Source organism: Olea europaea, chromosome 16 (genome assembly GCF_002742605.1).
Source record: "Olea europaea var. sylvestris chromosome 16, O_europaea_v1, whole genome shotgun sequence".
NCBI lineage: Eukaryota > Viridiplantae > Streptophyta > Magnoliopsida > Lamiales > Oleaceae > Olea > Olea europaea.
The window spans coordinates 20654362-20671799 of record NC_036252.1 but is presented as its reverse complement, the minus strand read 5'-3'; the positions used below and the strand labels follow the sequence as shown (position 1 = coordinate 20671799).

Here is a 17438-nt window from a genome sequence, read left to right as displayed (position 1 = left end):
AATTTGACAATATATAAATAAAAATAATAGAGCTACTTTAACAAACTATGAAATTCTTGGCAGTTAACTTATACCAAAAGCTTTGATTCCTTGTAGCCCATCATTTTCAAAATAGATTTACTGGTTCCAATGTTATATGTCTCGAAAGGATTAAACAAGCAAAGACAATGCAAGGTTGTAGCTTTTCCAACGTAAGATTGATTTGTAAATGACAGTTTTTAATTTTTTAACAGTACATATACAACAAAAATGGCAGAATAAAGACAGAAAATCAGAAGCAGAAGACAATAAATAGCAAAAGTGTATTTAGTGACATGGGTTGGTGGCTGCAAAGGCACCTAGATACATGCAGTCTACATCTCTGCTTCCCTGTGCACGCGCAGAGGCGGGCCCATGGGCATGAATGGTGAAAGAGAAGTGGGAGTTAAGATATACACATGCTTTGAAAAAGGCAGCTTGTTCCTTGTTGGAGCTAAATTCCAAAAACTACCCACTTAAGAGTCCCCTTTTCCACTCCTCCTCCACTAACTGTTAACTGGGTTATAGACTATTCCTCAACTCTGAACTTTTGTAAAATAGGGTTCTTGTTTATGTAAAAAAGAGAAGTTGAGGATTTTGATTATGAATCCTGGATCACCAACTAACATCTCCTACTCATTAGCTGCCATTTGAGCATGCTTTTTTTTAGCTTTATGGGCATTCCACTCAAAGCAGCAGAACAGAAGAATATGGAAATTGATTCCTCTTAAATCTTGCTTTCAATAGAGAGTTGTTAATTAGTCCTTCCTTGTGTTATAGTATTTGTTGTGGCTGTGCAAAGAAAGAAATGAGTCAAAAGGACACTAAGGTTCTATTTGGCACAAGAGTTGTGAGTAGAGCTTTTAGCAATAGCGCTAGATTTTTTTTTTAGTTCATTTGACAAGGTAGATTATTGAACATTGGAACAAGGTGACATAAAAATGTTCACGAGTCATAGACCCATTTGCATTGTCCACACCTATGCCATAGATCAATTGCGATGGATCCTTACGACCCAGCTTGCTAGAACTTCCCTTCATTTGAATGAACTTTCAGATGTACGTTTGCTTGCTTCTTTGGGGTTTCATCATATGCTACCGAAGTTAACAGGTCAAAATTAATGTGTGAAATTTAAAATATAATGGGGGTGCCCGATAACAAATAATGGTGTGAAGTTGCCAAGTGTTTTACATCTTTAGCTGAAGACTATTTTCCACACACCATTCTTGCACGTAGCTACATTTAGATCTCAAAACTTGGACTAATTGATTGCTAAAGAAGCTGGAATTTATGCAAAATGGTGGAAAAACACGTTTCCCTTTCATGTGTCTTTTGCCTGATACTATTTATTTAAATCACAAAATTAATGTCTTTCTGGGAGTTGTGGCAAGTCTTTTAGGCAAGCAACCTCTCGGAAATTTCTAGCACCTTTTTCATATAACTTGTGCATTAATTCGGATGAAGTTTTTCATATGTAACATTGTCAAGGGCACTCTATATGTTGGTATTAGCAATCCCAATAATCCAAGAAAAACACAGAAAAAATAAAAGAACACAAGGATTTTTCGCCCATAGGCCCAAATGTTCACCCAAAAATGGGTTACGTCACCTCGTTGAGCTTCTACCAAAGTAATTAACGCTCTAATCCACTAGAAACCACCAATAGAATATCAGTACAAGGTTTACAAACCACAGATCTAAAAAGATCAGCCCTCAGGCCCTTTTTTTTCCTCACAGATCGAACAAACAGATTACACCAAGTAATCGAACCTCACTATTCAACCAAGAATAGATATAATCTTTACACCAAGTACACGAACTAGATCTTACCAAGAACATCTAATGATTCAGAGATTGCATACCAAAAGCCAGAAGTTTTTCGAGAGAGAAAATTACAGAGAGCAAAAAGAAAGATAACCCTAGAAGTCTCTCGCATAATGGTAAGTGAAAAGTCTAGGGCTAAGTATAATTAAAGGTCACTTGCATCCAACGGTTCAGTCGACTCCACTTGGCACCATCTGATCCATCCAATTAAAACAAACTAAAGTTGCATTTGGAGGAAACACGAGTCTGCACAAGTGGGGGCAAACCAAGTCACAAACAAACTTGGGCTCAACTGTTGGGTTCCATCATTGGGTTTGAAGGTGTTAAGCATTATTCTTAACAATCTCTACTTTGCTGGACACCTTTAGGTTTCATTGTGGACTAGAGGTTAACTCTTCCTTTGATATCATATGATTTATGTACCAGCAAAAGAAATTTCAGTTAGAAATAACATTTAGGAGTTTTAAACAATCCCTAAATTTATGTACATGAAGTATTTTTGTACCCATATCTGCTGGATTACACTTAGTGAAAATCTTTTCAATTTTTATGATATCCTTTTCTATAATGTCTCTTATAAAATAAAATTTGACATTTATGTGTTTTGTTCTATCATGAAAAATAGGATTTCTACTAAGATGTATAGCAGATTGGCTGTCAGAATGTATCAAAGCATCATTACCAGTAAAGCCAATTTCATCCAACAGATTTTTTAATCAAATACCTTCCTTAACAGCATCTGTGGCTGCAATATATTCAGCCTCTGTAGAAGATAGAGCTACTATCTTTTGCAGCTGTGATTTCCAGCTTATGTAGGTATCGTTTAAAGTAGAGACATATGCAGATGTTGATTTTCTATTATCACAAATACCAGCAAAATCAGAATCTACAATTCCTTCTAGTTTAATCCCAGTTTTCCTTTTTCCAAACATTAGTCCTAAGTTTGAAGTTCCTTTCAGATATCTAAGTAGCCATTTCATGCATTCCCAGTGTTGTTCACCAGGATTATTCATATATCTACTCAATACACTTATAGCAAAAGCAAGATTAGGCTTTGTGCAAACCATAATGTACATTACAGAACCTACAACATTTGCATAAGGGATTTTATCCATCTTATTTCTTTCTATCTCAGTTTTAGGACACTGTTCAGTAGAGAATTTAAAATGACTACCACGTGGTGAGGTAACTTCTTTTGTCTTATCCATAGCAAATTTACATAGAATTTTGGAAATATATGACTCTTGAGTTAGAAATGGTGTGCAGTCATTTCCGTTTCTCCTAATTTCCATTCCTAAAATTCTTTTAGCTGGTCTTAGGTCTTTCATTTTAAACTCTTGTTTTAACTTTTGCTTAATATTATTTATTTAAGTTACATCACACCCAGCAAGTGACATATCATCAATATAAAGCAAAAGATAATAGGAATTAGGACCTCCATCACATTTATAATAGAAGCAAGGATCATATTCACTCCTATTAAAGTCAAGACCTTTTATAAAAGTACCAAACCTGATATACCACTGTCTAGGGGCCTGTTTCAACCCATAGAGTGATTTTTGCAAAAGGCACACACAGTTTTCCTTTCCCTTTTGTTCAAAACCTTTATGTTGGATCATATAAGTTTTTTTTCTAAGTTACCATGTAAAAATGCAATTTTTACATCTAACTATTCCAGTTCAAAATCAAATTTTGAAACAATGCAAAGAAGAATTTTTATAGAAGTATATTTGACTACACGTGAGAAGATTTCATTATAGTCAATTCATTCTCTTTGGTTAAAGCCCTTAGCAACTAGTCTGGCCTTAAATCTGACATTTCCCTATTTTGAGTCACCTTCTTTGATATTGTAAATTCATTTACAGTTAATAACCTTTCCTTCTTTTGGTTTATTAACTAAGACCCAAGTCTTATTTTTGTCAAGTGAAAGCATTTCATCTTTCATAGCTGCAAGCCAAGAATTTGAATTGTTTTCCCCCAATGGCCTCTTCATAGGAATTAGGTTCATTGTCTAAAAAATTATGAATGTTTAGGGCAGTGACAAAATCTAATTCATTATATCTCGCAGGTGGTCTTATCTCCATTCTTTCTCTATCTCTAGCAAGTTGATAGTCTTCTAAGGGATTTATTAGTAGAACACATTCAAGTTCAATCTCATGTTCAAATTTAGGTTCAGGGGCTATTTCCTGTTCATGAGTAGGATCCACCTCAATCTGGTCATTAGTTTCAAGATCTGAGATGGGTGGAGAGATTTTAGATTGAAGATATGAATCATTTTCACTTATTTAAGGGGCTGCAGGTGCTTTTTCTTTAGTACAAGGCATGTCCATTTCGTTAAAGATTACATTTCTGCTGATTATGACTCTGTAACCTCCCTGATCCTTAACCCAGATTCTGTAACCTTTTACACCCTCACCATATCCTAAGAAAATGTCTTTAATTGATCTAGGTTCAAGTTTACCTTCATTTTGGTGTACACAAGCTGCACAACCAAAAACTTTCAGTTTGGAGTAATCAACAGGGTGACCTCTCCAAACATGATCAGGAGTATCATAATTCAAGGATTTTGTGGGGCATTTGTTTATCAAATATGATGCAGTTTTAACAGCTTCCCCCCAAAACAATTTTGGAAGTCCTGCACTAATTAACATGCAACTAACTCTTTCTAACAGGGTCCTATTCATCCTTTCCTGCTAGACCATTCTGTTGTGGGGTATAGGTGACAATCTTGTGCCTTAAAATTCCATTATTATTATAGAAATTATCAAATTCCTCATTGCAGAATTCAAGGTCATTGTCAGTTCTAAGAGCTTTAACCTTTCTGTTTACCTAGTTTTCAATTAAGGTTTTCCATGTTATGAAGTTTTGAAAAGCATTTGATTTATTTTTCAAAAGGGTAACCTAGGCCTTCTTTGAAAAATCATCAACAATCAGTAAGAAGTATTTGAAACCAGAATAAGTATTCACAGTAGCTGGTCCCCACAGATCAGCATGCAGATATTCAAGAATAGACTTAGATTTATGGACACCTATATCAAATGGTAGTTTTCTTTGTTTTCCATAAATGCAGTGTTCACAGAATGACACCCTTTCAATTTTTTTCATTTCTTAAAAGGTCTTGTTTCTTAAGAATGTATAAATTCTTATCACTCACGTGTCCTAACCTTTTGTGCCAAATTTCAGATTTATCAGGCTGAGTAACTGCTGCTGAAATAGGTTGTTTTATCATTGGCAAAGTTTTTAAAACATAGATCCCATTAGATTTTTCAGCACAAGTGATCTTTGTCAATTCTTTTGTAATTTCTAAATGCCTTTATTTATAGTTGTATCAAAACCTTCATCATCTAGAACACCTAAAGAAATCAGATTTCTCTTCAGTTTGTGAATGTATCTAATCTTGTTTAGAGTCAATACATTTCCATTTTCTAGTTTTAAATCAACTTTGTCAATTCCTTTAATTTTATAAGTAAAATCATTTCCCAATATTACTTGACCCTCATTAATTTTAGAAAAGTCAGTAAAGTATTCCTTACAGGGTGTCATGTGAAATGTACAACCCGAATCAAGGATCCATTCATGCTTGACTAAAGATTGACTAGCCACATAAACTTGTCCATTTGAGCCTGCAGCTTCTTCATAAGCAATAGCAACTCCACCTTCAATTTTATTGATGTTTTTCAGTTCATCAATCCTTTTAATATAGTCTTTTAAGAAGTGACCCATCTTTCCACAAAAGTAGCTTTTCTTTCCTTTAGCCTTATTATTATTATGATTAAATTTGGTCTTACCTTTATGAAAATTTCCATTGTACTCTTTTGGCTTTCCAAGGTTTTTATTTGAAAAGTTATTGTTGTTTCTTTTGAATTGATTATTTCCTTTGACATTATAACCAAAACCAACAGAGGAGGTTTTAGATTCACTTTGAAACTCAAGTTCTTTATTTCTTAAAGAAACAACAATAACATCCACAGTAATGGAAGTTCTTCCTTATTCAAGAGCATTTCTTAAGTCTTTATATTTTTCAGGTAAGGCAGATAATAAGGCTATAGCCTGTTGTTCACCGGAGAGTGTTTCACTACTATTTGTGAGATTTTGAGTTAATTTGTTAAATCTGTCAAGATTTGCTTCAAGATCAAGATGTGGGTCAAACTTGAAGATAAAGAATTGTTTCCAAAGATAACATTTATTGGGAAGTGATTTTGTTTTATAAAGGGATTCAAGTTTTGTCCAAATTTCTTCAGCGGTCTCAGTCTTTCCTACTTCTCTAATGACACTATTAGACGGGTGTAAGAAAATCAGACTCCATGTAGTATCAATTTGTTTATTTCTTTTTCTTTCTATGATTTCTTCTTCCCAAAACTCATCAAGTGTTTTCACACATTTATGTTGCATCAGAAGTGCCTTCATTTTTTGACTCCAAAGAGTAAAATCCCCTTTTCCATTCCAGATTTCTATATCAACTTTTGTACTTGTCATTTTTAGTTTTGAAAACAAAAAATTAGTTTCAATAGCTTTGAAATAGTTTAAAAGTTCAAAGTACAAGAGATGCAGAATAGGATTTTACAAATGTGCACACACGACACAACATATTAATGTGCAGCAAACCAATTCACACTCAAGTGCGCAGAAATTTAGACACACTGAGACAGATAACACATAACAAGATTTGGCTATTAAAGTAACCTTGAAAAAGCCGCTAATCTTGTCCCCTAAGCTTCTTGGGTTCTCGAAAGGAACCTTAGACAGAGGTGGATCAAAGAGGGTTTCAACCAAGGGTTCTTGAGTATATATATATACACAGTAATTCAGATGCCAAATAAAGAAAGAGTTCAAATACTCGTTACCCAGGGGTCTCAGTATGTCAATGTAAAATAGTGAAAACCAAAACTATTTTACTTTCCACCAGAAGCAGTGAATTGAACCCTTACTAATGTAGATCCATAAAGATCTAAGCCTTTGACCTCAAGAAGAGCACAAGAAACCAAAGAACTGGATTATATATCAGATCGACGATGCTCTGATACCACTGTTAGTATTAGCAGTCCCAATAATCCAAGAAAAACATAGAAAAAATAAAAGAACACAAGGATTTTTCGCCCGTAGGCCCAGATGTTCATCCATAAATGGGCTACGTCACCACGTTGAGCTTCCATCTAGGGGTGGGCGTGAGTCGGTTCGGTTCGGTTCTCTTTAGAACCGAACCGAACCAAACTTTTCGGGTATCTAGTAAATGGAACCGTCGGGTCCAAATATAATTATAGAACCGTTCGGGTTCGGTTCCATTCGATTCGGTTCGGTTCCGTTCGGTTCTGTACTATAATTAAATTTTTTAACATTTATAACAACGTTATATAAATACGACTAATGATACATTCAATAGTTTTGGAATGTCAGAGATTAGTAAATTACCTTGTTCAAATGATCGCTACGATCAAAGCTTCAGTCGGGGAAAGTCACGGCTTCGATCGGAGGTCAGAGTGTCGGCCGACGATTGTATAAGTTTTGGAATATTAGATAGACTGCGAGAGTGAGTGCGAGAGTCGAGACAACGTTATGCACTTTATTGTAGGTGTTTAGGGTTATTTAGTGGATTTGATCTTGTTTGGCTAAGAAATGAAACAATAAAATGGGTAATTGGGCCAAAAATTAAAAAATTAGAAATGAAACAAATTATTGGGCCAAAAATTTGGATTTAGAAATCATTAATTTGTTAATTTGTTTAGAAAAAATTAAAATTAAAATAATTTGATTTACTCAATATAAAAAAAAAATTAGAAAGATTCGGTTCTTATTCGGTTCTTCGGTTCTTGGTCTAGAACCGAGAACCGAACCGTACCCGTCGGTTCTCAATTCAGATACCCGTTCGGGTATTTAATTTGACAAGAACCGTCGGGTTCGGATCGGTTCGGTTCGGGTTCGGTTCGGTCGGTTTGGTTCGGGAGATTTGCCCAGCCCTACAGTTCCATCAAAGTGGTTAACGCTCTAATCCACTAGAAACCACCAATAAAATATCAGTACAAGGTTTACAAACTACAGATCTAAAAAGATCAACCCTCAGACCCTATTTTTTCCCTCACAGATCGAACAAACAGATTACACTAAGTAATCGAACCTCACTGTTTAACCAAGAACGGATATAATCTCTACACCAAGTACACAAACTAGATCTCACCAAGAACATCTAATCATTCAGAGATTATAGACAGAAAACCAGAAGTTTTTTGAGAGAGAAAATTACAGAGAACAAAAAGAAAGATAACCCTAGAAGTCTCTCGCTTAATGGTAAGTGAAAAGTCTAGGGCTAAGTATAATTAAAGGTCACTTGCATCCAACGATTCAGCCGACTCCACTTGGCACCATCCGATCCATCCAGTTAAAACAAACTAAAGTCGCATTTGGAGGAAACACGAGTCTGCACAAGTGGGAGCAAATTGGGTCACAAACAAACTTAGGCTCAACTATTGGGTTCCATCATTGGGTTTGAAGGTGTTAAGCATTATTCTCAACAGTAAATGGGGGATATTAAACTCACCAAGATGCATCTTCTATTTCAGAAATAAAAGAAGGAATTTTGTGAATAACTTGACCATATGAAAAGTGCTGAAATGCTGCCCATAGGTCATTCATACTCATCGCGACCAAATCATTTATTCATATTACTTAATAAAAAATAAAAAAAAATGCACAAAATTCTAATTAATTTGTATCTTGAGCAGCTAATTCATTTGAATCTATTGAACTGAGCAACTTGAACATGTAAACTAAATGGAATAGATCTAGGAAGAGTAGATGAACCACTTATTGAAAAATTAGCTCCATTGCTGAAGTTCGAGATAAGGACTTAGATAATTGCTTCTCAAACTTTCACCTGCAATGAGACATTAGAATAATCAAACAAAAAGTGTGAAACTGACAACAATTTGATTTAATTATTTATATACTGAGCTTACAAAGGAAATCTAAGACCAGTTTTCCATCTCGGTTAAATTCATAGAGGAGGACGTGGAGTTACGGCCTTTCCACAGCTTGTCAGAATTGGAGTCATCAAAATTGAAAATTACTGGCTTTCTTTTGCACCAACAATCAATAAACGCGATATTCAAAATTAGACGAAGAACAATACTAATAGTGATTATTGGAGATGCAAGGTCGAACCCGTTTCCTTTCACTTCCATGCGTCAAAAAATAAAAATAAAAATAAAAATAAAAATAAAAATAAAAAAATCAATACAACATAAGAATATATTTTATACAGATGCAAGCGTGACTGCTGTAAATTTTGTATCGAGTCAATGGATTCATAACTGAAATTTGACGCCCATGAATTCCATTTACACCACCTACTAACTAGGGTCTTAACCAAGCCTTCATCACTTCTTCCCAAACTCCAACGTTATATTTGAATAAATCAACAAATGTACAAATCTATTGCTGACTTTGAATTTTTTTTTTTTTTTACTCTAGTTTTATTTATTTTTGACTGAAGATAACTTGAGTTCTTGTGGGATGCAAATTCTGTTCTTGGCATCATTCTTGTATCTTGTCCATGTGGATTGAGTAGAAAGGGGGCTGCAGTTCCGAGAGTATAATTATAAAGGAGTTACGTAGGATGGAAAGAAATGATCAAAGTTAATAATAATATATTTTGCGCATTTAAATAGACAACAGAAGGACAGTAAGCCTCAAGCGCTGCAGAAGTAGTTAAAGTTCAAGGGAGGAGTAGAATAATGAGTGGAGAGTATTTTGGAGGCAACAATTGCATTGGCAGCTTCTGTGTAATGAATTCCATCCCAGCTTACATAACGACTCCCTTCCTCACATACGCTGAATCCACTGCTCCGGCATGTAATGTTGGCATTGTAGTTGTACGGCACTCCACCATAACCACAACATGCCATCAAAGGATTCTCAAAACCTAAATATAGTCGTACTGTCAATGGACTTGAACCAAGAAAATGAAAAATGAGAATGAAAATGAAACTGAAAATATCATACTCACTGTATGAGGCAGAACTGGAAATGAGATTATACTTGATAGAGTAGATATCCACATAGACAATAGTGGCGCCTTTTGTTTGCGATCGTAGCTGTTCACACACAGCATTTAGCATCATGTTATACGCTTTTGCAGCTTCATTAAGAGACTTAATGCATCCATATTCATCGAAATCGTTGGCATTGGTGTTTCTAGTGGCAAGTTTTTCAGGCAAACAGCCCAGTGGCCCCGTATTATGCACCCAGAAATTCCTCCCACCAACTTCATATATCCCCTGTATTAGATTTCAAAATTAGAAATCAAGGCTAAGAATTTAATAGAAAGAATAGACTCACCAGCATAACTTCTCTAATTTCAGAAATGAAGGAAGGTATCTTTTTAACAACATCAGCGTATGAAAGGTAGGTAAAGGCATTTGCCAGATCATTTTGCCCAATGTCGATAGTGTAAATTGCATTCTTGAAGTCCTTCTCCCCAACTAAGTTTTTGAAACCTAATGAATCGTTCTATGTCAATAATCCAAACAAGAATTAATTTGAAAATATCTACATAGGACAATCATACCTTTAGATCCTAGCTCCAAGGAGCGGTTCTGGAAACGTTTGAACTCACTGAATTGAATATGTAAGCTGAAAGGAACAGATCTAGGGAGCGTCGATGAGCCACATATTGCAAAGTTAGCTCCAGTTGTAAAATTGGGTGCCAGTGACTCAAGATAAGGAGTCAAATAATTGGTATTCAGACTTTCACCTGTATCGTCCGGTAGAGAATATCATACGTTACAGAGTGCAGTGTCCAGGGCTTGATGATAATAGCTTTTTAATAGATCAATGTCCATAGAGTAAAATTACCTACCAAATATTGAAAATGGAAAAACAAAACAGAGACAGGCGTTGAGTTGAGAGACCACTCCGGAGTCACGTGTGGATAGACAGTGAAATTAAATTTAAAAAAAAAAAATGATGCTTACGCTAAATACAAAACAGAGTATTTGTCATACTTATTCATAATATTTAGAAAAAACAGTTACTGTTTGAGGGGAGGGATGGGCTTCTTGGTTGCTGCTAAACGATTGGAGATGATCTGATAAATAAGTAATGCCTGAAGAATGAAAATAACTAACTTACATAGGAAATCGATAATTAATCTTCCATCACATAAGCGGCCAGTTGGTTGATGGAAGAAGGTACGTGCATCTGGATCTCCAAGGTTTAATCCATGTGCAACGGCATACCCCCCAGTATCAGAGTTTGAGTCGCCAAAGTTGAAAATAACTGGATTTCTATTACACTGTGAAAGAACGAAAGGGAGAAGGAAGAAATAAATTATAAGAGTGAGTAAAGGAGAGGGAAATCTGATTTGCTTCTCATCCATATTACTCACTCGTGAGAAAACTAAACTTAACACACTAATCAGCAGACTTATATAGTTCTCAGGTAGTATAGTTTAGGCAGAAAGAAACTTGTATTTAATGCATAGACTGATATTTTTAACATGTGGAGAAACTTGTGAGAGGCTGAAAATACTTTTTGCATTGTTGATTTTGTCAGTGTCAGCATTATGCATTTCATTCCATAAATCTGCCTCTCATCAACATTCAGATATGGCAGAAATTAATGAGATTAACTTTTCATATAAGAATAACTTCACTCAATGCTCAAAAATAACTTTAATGAAGTTTTTATTTTGTGGTTTTGGTATCAGCAAACTAAGAGTTTGTTAACACAATTCTCAGGATGAAAAATACACATAAGGAGCACATGGGAAACAACCCTTTTAGAACATTAATGTAAAAATATCACCAAAAAATGTCATTTTTTTCTTGACAGGATCTTAATCTTTAATGATAGCTATTTTTGCAGATTCACTAACAAATCTGAATCCATTTCAAGACAAGGAACAAAGAAAAAGTAGATTATTGTGCCGTAGAGACAAATATGAAGAACTCGGGATTTTAATTAAAAGGAAACAAATGATTAGTTGGATCGAAGTTAAATAGTAATAATTAGTTGAATCGAAATTTTATAATAATTATGTAATTAGTTATCAACAAAAGCTTTACCTAAATCACAACAAATTCTATTCTGCTACCTTAAAATCAACAATAATTCAGTATCACATCCAATTGAAAATAACAATCAACAAAAGCTATTTTATATCATCCAAGAATAAGAAAAAAAAAATTCTCCAATGGACTGAGTGCATATGAAGTGAAATTAAGTTATTAACAAAACTCGAACAAAATATATTATTGTACCCAATCGCTATCAAGAGATATCAGTTGCTGTGAGATGATATTGAGCCCCTTTACTTTCTTCAAGTAAACCCTTCTACCCAATCTCATCGCGAAATTACAGGGAAGCGGATAATCCTTTTCCAATTTTTAATTCACAAAAATGTCACGCAGACTTTGTTTTATTTATTATTTTTATCTAACAGCGCACAAATTTTCCTTACTGGTGTGCCTGTTCTCATTCCCTGATATTGCTTTTGGCGTTGTAGTGTGGTAAAAAGACCTAGATTTTAATCGAATTCAAATTCATACACACTCGTTCATCTATAGTTGACTTAATAAATGATCGTGAAACTTAATTCTGAAAGACCTGCAAATATTAGACATACTCAGGATCGACGCCAAAATATTGTTACAAGCTTATAATATTCGCAATGTTTTAAAGGTACAGAGAAGAAATGCCGAAATCAACTGAAGCAAATCATTCCATATCATCCTTTATTATATAACTTAACACGACAAGTACACAGCATAAAACCAACGGTTATATGACAAACGTGGACCCGACCCCATTCAGTTCAGCAAGCTGCAACTGAATTTGCCATCAGATAGAATCAGCTTCTCCGCTTTTGTGATGGCATCTAGTGGAAGAGGGCTAAAACTTCGAGATGGGCCATAGAAATGAGGAAAAACGTCGGAGTTTCCAACAGCTTCATAAATCAATCCTTTTCCGAGCTGCAATCAGGATATTGAAAATGATCACTGTTAGACCAGTGGTGAAGCCACAGTAGCATGTGGGGAGCCATCATAGACAATTTGGGCATTTCTCAACTCATGTAGAAATGCTTAACGAAAGAATACAATTTCTGATACAGAATATAAAATCCTACATTATGTCCAGTCCAGATAATTAGAAAGACTTGTATCGATGCAGCTATAATGCTATATGGCTCAGAAGTTTATGGTTTTACCTTTACAGCAGCAACTTGGAGTAGGTACAAATCTCCATTAACATTCTGGAAAAAGTTCTGTAAAGTCGACGGGACCTACAATTTAGAAATGTTATATATTACAAGTTATTTGGAACGATAAAAGAGAGGACATGATACAATGAGATCAAATAGTGCTGATTAAGAAACATGTTACCTCATCATACCCATTAAAGAGAAACAAACAACTTTGTCGTCAATAGGTTAATAAGCTAAAGCCTAAGAGTCGAGAAATTAATTTCAAGAGTAGATATATAATTTATGTGAAGTGAAAACTTTGTTGTGTCATGCTTTAGTTGTAGTTATCATATTCTGAAGTAGATCAAGAACAGGTAGCCTATTTTTACAAGTAATTCGCTCATGAGGCAAAAGTAAGAAATTAGAAAGGAACAAGAAAAACAACAGTGTGTCTGATGATAAAAAGATTGGTTCACTAAATCTGGTTCTCGGTATGGGCTATACTTTAATGTCATAAGCTAGAGCTCTATTTCAATACCATACAACATTAATGCCGTCTTTCTAGACCGTACCCATTTTTTAGTATTCTAAACTTTTTTCAGCTTATCTGCATGAGCTGTCAAATGCCAATTTCGAAAATGAAACAGAACGCTGAATTGATTCATGATTTCATGCGGAATGTTCTCTGCATTGGCAATCTTTTAGCACTATAGCAAATATATCATAAACTTGTGCCGCAATCCGAAATAAGGAAATTTATCCCAATTCTGTGGAAGAATTAATGATAAAGAAGATCCAAGAGCAAATAAACTTCCTCAATACCCAATTGTCATAAAACAGCACAATTTAAAACTAAAAATTCCAGATAACGTGCAGATTTAGGTTATCACTTTGATGAATTGAATCCAATTATTATTTTTATGATAGCGAAAGTGGAAGACACCTGGTGAAGCTTGCTAAGATGGATACAACCAGATGATTTGTCGATATCTCCACCAAATGTAGCTTCGCTTCTCTGAAGGTCCTCCCACTCTTCCGATGTGCTGATTCTGTACACGAATTCTTCATTTTCAAGCACTCCTCTGTCTGCGGCCATTGTCTCCGACCACTTTGGAAGAAAATGCAGCAAATTTTGCCAGCTGAATTTGGATGGATAAATAAATTTAGGGTTTTTTTTTTTTTTTGGGAGGGGGCGGGGGGGAAGAAGGGAAGGTTCGCGTTTGGTATACAGTATTGTTTTATTTTTCACACGAATTAAAAAATAAAATTATTTAATATTATCAAAAAAGTAATTTTTACCAATTTTTTTTTTCTAATTTTCCCCTATTTGTATTTTTACAATTTCAAGATTAGGAGAAAAAATTGATTATAACTAAATAAATTAAATAAAGATATATTAGTAAACGAACAAAATAAAACATTCTCAATAATGGATCGAGACTATACAATTGAGACAAAAAATATAAGGAAAGTCAGTTATATAAATTGGACGGAATGGAGTAATTTTTATATTCTATACAACAAAAAATTATGGAAATTCCCTAAAATAGCCACTGCATAATGTCCTTTCAGTAGATGATCATTTTTGGAGAAAGTAAACAAAAATAAGATATGCTATACGGCTAGGGGCCCAAAGTAAACAAAAATAAGATATGCTATACATCTAGACGCACATGTGGCCTTAGATAACAAATTATTTCCAACAAAAATTATTGTAACGTCAAGACTTTTATTTATTACACAACATTATACAACTACCATTAAAACATTATTTTTTATGAATACACCACCAATTAATTTACAAATATAACCTTAATTTAAAAAGTTTAAAAAAAGAAAAAAAAAAGTTAGTTATTTGGCAAACCATAGCTAGAAATACCCTTTCTCTATCGATTACAGTCATGGCCTCCGACACCATCATTTGTCACCAACATTAACCATCCGAAACTCCGTCTGTCTATAAATTACAAACACTATCTCCACCACCATCACCGTTGCTACCTTCATTAACCATCATTTTTCGTTTGTTTTGCTTAATAATTTTTGCTTGATTTCAACCTACCAAATTTCTGATTATTTTTATCTTAATCACACGATACCTTAAGCAAAAGGTTTTTGTCGGTACTATCAGAAAAAGGCTTTCATCAATATATAAAATTGATGGGATACTTCTCTAATAAACAGGTTGAACCCCAACCTTGATGACCCTCACCACCCCTCCCCTCCCCTCCCCTCCCCTCCCCTGAAGTATCGTGAGAGAGATAAATCACGGGATGTGCCCCAACAGGTCAAAGATTAAGAGCTTGCCTATACACTGGTGCCCACAAAGAGTCCAATTTCATATCTCAGAAATTCAGCCCTCACACTGCGGCTGCCAATAAGGTTGAGACTACCTCATTCATATCCTTTGCACCACTAGTTTTACCTCGGGTGGCTAGATACTTCTCTAATAGCTCGTGCCTAAAGTGTGTCGGGCGTCTTGCGTTTTAATGTTAAGTTTCTTCTTTCTTCCCTTGAACAATTGTAAATTACAAAACTTCATTGTCACAGAAATGAACATCGTCTTTTGGCCTAAAACATGTCTTCAATACATTATCTTCAATGAAATGCCAACTTTGACAAAATGGCCCAATACAGCAATAGTAGATCATAGCATTATTATTATTATTATTTTTTGTCTTTTTATTAGGACTAGACAAAACTCTCGAATCGAATCGAATCGAACTAAACCAAATCTAAACGAATCGAGCAGTTCTTTTTAAGTTAAATATCGAAACGAGGTATCTAAATAGAAAACTGACAGGTTGGATTCGATTTGGTTCTCGGTTCTAAACTAAAAATCGAAAAACCAAATAAGAGATCTGTGTTTTTCTTAAATTTTACCCAAAACTATTATTCTACTGTAGTTTCGTTGCTATAGTTTTGTAGAAATCAAATTGAAAGTTTGGCCACGTCTCTCTTCATTATTGTGAACTTGCTATCTTTCTCTTCATGTGATTTTAACAGTCAAATTTATGAAGAATTCAATAAAGAGAGACGCGAAAGATATACAAGATTGAATTACGTTAGTTTGCAAGAGTTAAGATTGTCTCTCTTCATTATTGTGAACTTGCTATCTTTCTCTTCATGTGATTTTAACAATCAAGTTTATGAAGAATTCAATAAAGAGAGACGCGAAAGATATACAAGATTGAACTACGTTAGTTTGCAAGAGTTAAGATTGAATATTTCATTAGTTGAATTGATGTAGCGTTGTTATAAATATTAAAAAAAATTAATTATTTTATAGAACTCAAGAACCGAAGTGAATAGAATGGATCTGAACCCGAACAGGTCCATAATTAAATTTGAATCCGATGGTTTCACTTACTAAATATTCAAAAATTCGGGTTTGATTCGATTCTAAAGAGAATTGAACCGGACCATGTCCAGCTCTACTTTTCATTAATCAAAATTAAAAAATTTCTATATTTCCTTAATTCTTTTGCATCAACTAATAATTATGGAGACACTAAAATTCAATTATGAAGACAAAACCAAAATCATGTTCCAATTCTTTACCTTCTACTTATGGTGTTACTATCGCTGTATATATGTATCTATACTTTTTTGGGTAGATAATGAGTACTTTTGCACGGTATTTAAAGTGGAAAGGGAAAATTGAATTTTGATAGATACAAAAATCTGCTAAGTGCCGCGTTCTCCCAAAAATTATCAATCCAAATTTTACATACAATCAAAAGCTGCTTGATCCCTATCCAATCTACACGTGCCAACCAATTCCTATCAAATCTCAAAATCATAACTAATAAATAAAACAATCCTGCTACTGAGACAGGGTAGAATACAAGCTCAAAGATAGGGCTGGCATGGCAAATGAAAAAAAAAAAAAAAGAAGGAAATTGAGATCCATTAGAAAATGAACGCCCTTTAATATTTTAAATATGATTCGATGTTCTGGACATATTTATACATTTTTAACATGATAATTTTCTACTAGCTACATATATATTTTTACATGAAATTTTTAGTGCATGCATGTATACACGAGAAACACCCCAAATAAAAAGCATACAAGCTTTTAAGGCCAGGGAGAGACCCACATGGGGTCATATAGGGTCAAATGACCTCACAATTTTTTGGATTTTTTTTTATTTTATTTTGCTGAAAACTTAATTTTCTTCCAAGTCTATTGCTTGCTGCCAACAGCCTAGTGAGCTAATCCAATTAATTTTCATAGTCCAATATCCAAAAAGTCCAAATCCTAAATCTATATCCATATCACATGATCCATTTCCATTATTTACTCCATAGATATATCATATAATCCATCGATTTCTTCCCAAAGTGCAAACTTCGAACATGAATAGCAAACCACCGTTTTCTCCTTTTTGTTTATGATACGTTATTCGAAAAAAAA

At 34.4% G+C, this 17438-nt stretch overlaps 3 protein-coding genes across 3 annotated transcripts; all 3 read right to left on the bottom strand.

Moving 5' to 3' along the window:
• Positions 1–5829: 5829 nt before the first annotated feature.
• Positions 5830–6318, bottom strand: LOC111412760. Its single transcript, XM_023043675.1, has one exon. It carries the CDS (start codon positions 6316–6318, stop codon positions 5830–5832), a length of 489 nt encoding a protein of 162 aa, XP_022899443.1.
• A 2792-nt stretch (positions 6319–9110) lies between these two features.
• On the bottom strand, positions 9111–11212 carry LOC111412759 (GDSL esterase/lipase At1g09390-like). The gene is made up of 5 exons (XM_023043674.1): positions 10966–11212; positions 10403–10588; positions 10174–10331; positions 9842–10112; positions 9111–9757 (listed from the first exon to the last, which is right to left on the bottom strand). The coding sequence occupies exons 1-5, from the start codon at positions 11210–11212 to the stop codon at positions 9525–9527; spliced, it is 1095 nt and encodes a 364-aa protein (XP_022899442.1). The 3' UTR covers positions 9111–9524.
• A 1254-nt stretch (positions 11213–12466) lies between these two features.
• Positions 12467–14214, bottom strand: LOC111412460. The gene is made up of 3 exons (XM_023043392.1): positions 13962–14214; positions 13043–13117; positions 12467–12806 (listed from the first exon to the last, which is right to left on the bottom strand). Exons 1-3 carry the CDS (start codon positions 14112–14114, stop codon positions 12645–12647), a joined length of 390 nt encoding a protein of 129 aa, XP_022899160.1. The 5' UTR covers positions 14115–14214; the 3' UTR covers positions 12467–12644.
• Positions 14215–17438: the final 3224 nt, after the last annotated feature.

Bases quoted from the DNA above. Each gene is read 5' to 3' on its own strand.
- LOC111412460 (XM_023043392.1), bottom strand. From the start codon at position 14,114: ATGGCCGCAGACAGAGGAGTGCTTGAAAATGAAGAATTCGTGTACAGA. The intron at 13,118-13,961 runs GTGTCTTCCACT...TCTAAATTGTAG, and splicing joins ATCTTAGCAAGCTTCACCAG to GTCCCGTCGACTTTACAGAA. The intron at 12,807-13,042 runs GTAAAACCATAA...TCCTGATTGCAG, and splicing joins TCCAAGTTGCTGCTGTAAAG to CTCGGAAAAGGATTGATTTA.
- LOC111412760 (XM_023043675.1), bottom strand. From the start codon at position 6,318: ATGACAAGTACAAAAGTTGATATAGAAATCTGGAATGGAAAAGGGGAT.
- LOC111412759 (XM_023043674.1), bottom strand. From the start codon at position 11,212: ATGGATGAGAAGCAAATCAGATTTCCCTCTCCTTTACTCACTCTTATA. The intron at 10,113-10,173 runs GTGAGTCTATTC...AATCTAATACAG, and splicing joins AAATTAGAGAAGTTATGCTG to GGGATATATGAAGTTGGTGG. The intron at 9,758-9,841 runs GTGAGTATGATA...GACTATATTTAG, and splicing joins TTCCAGTTCTGCCTCATACA to GTTTTGAGAATCCTTTGATG.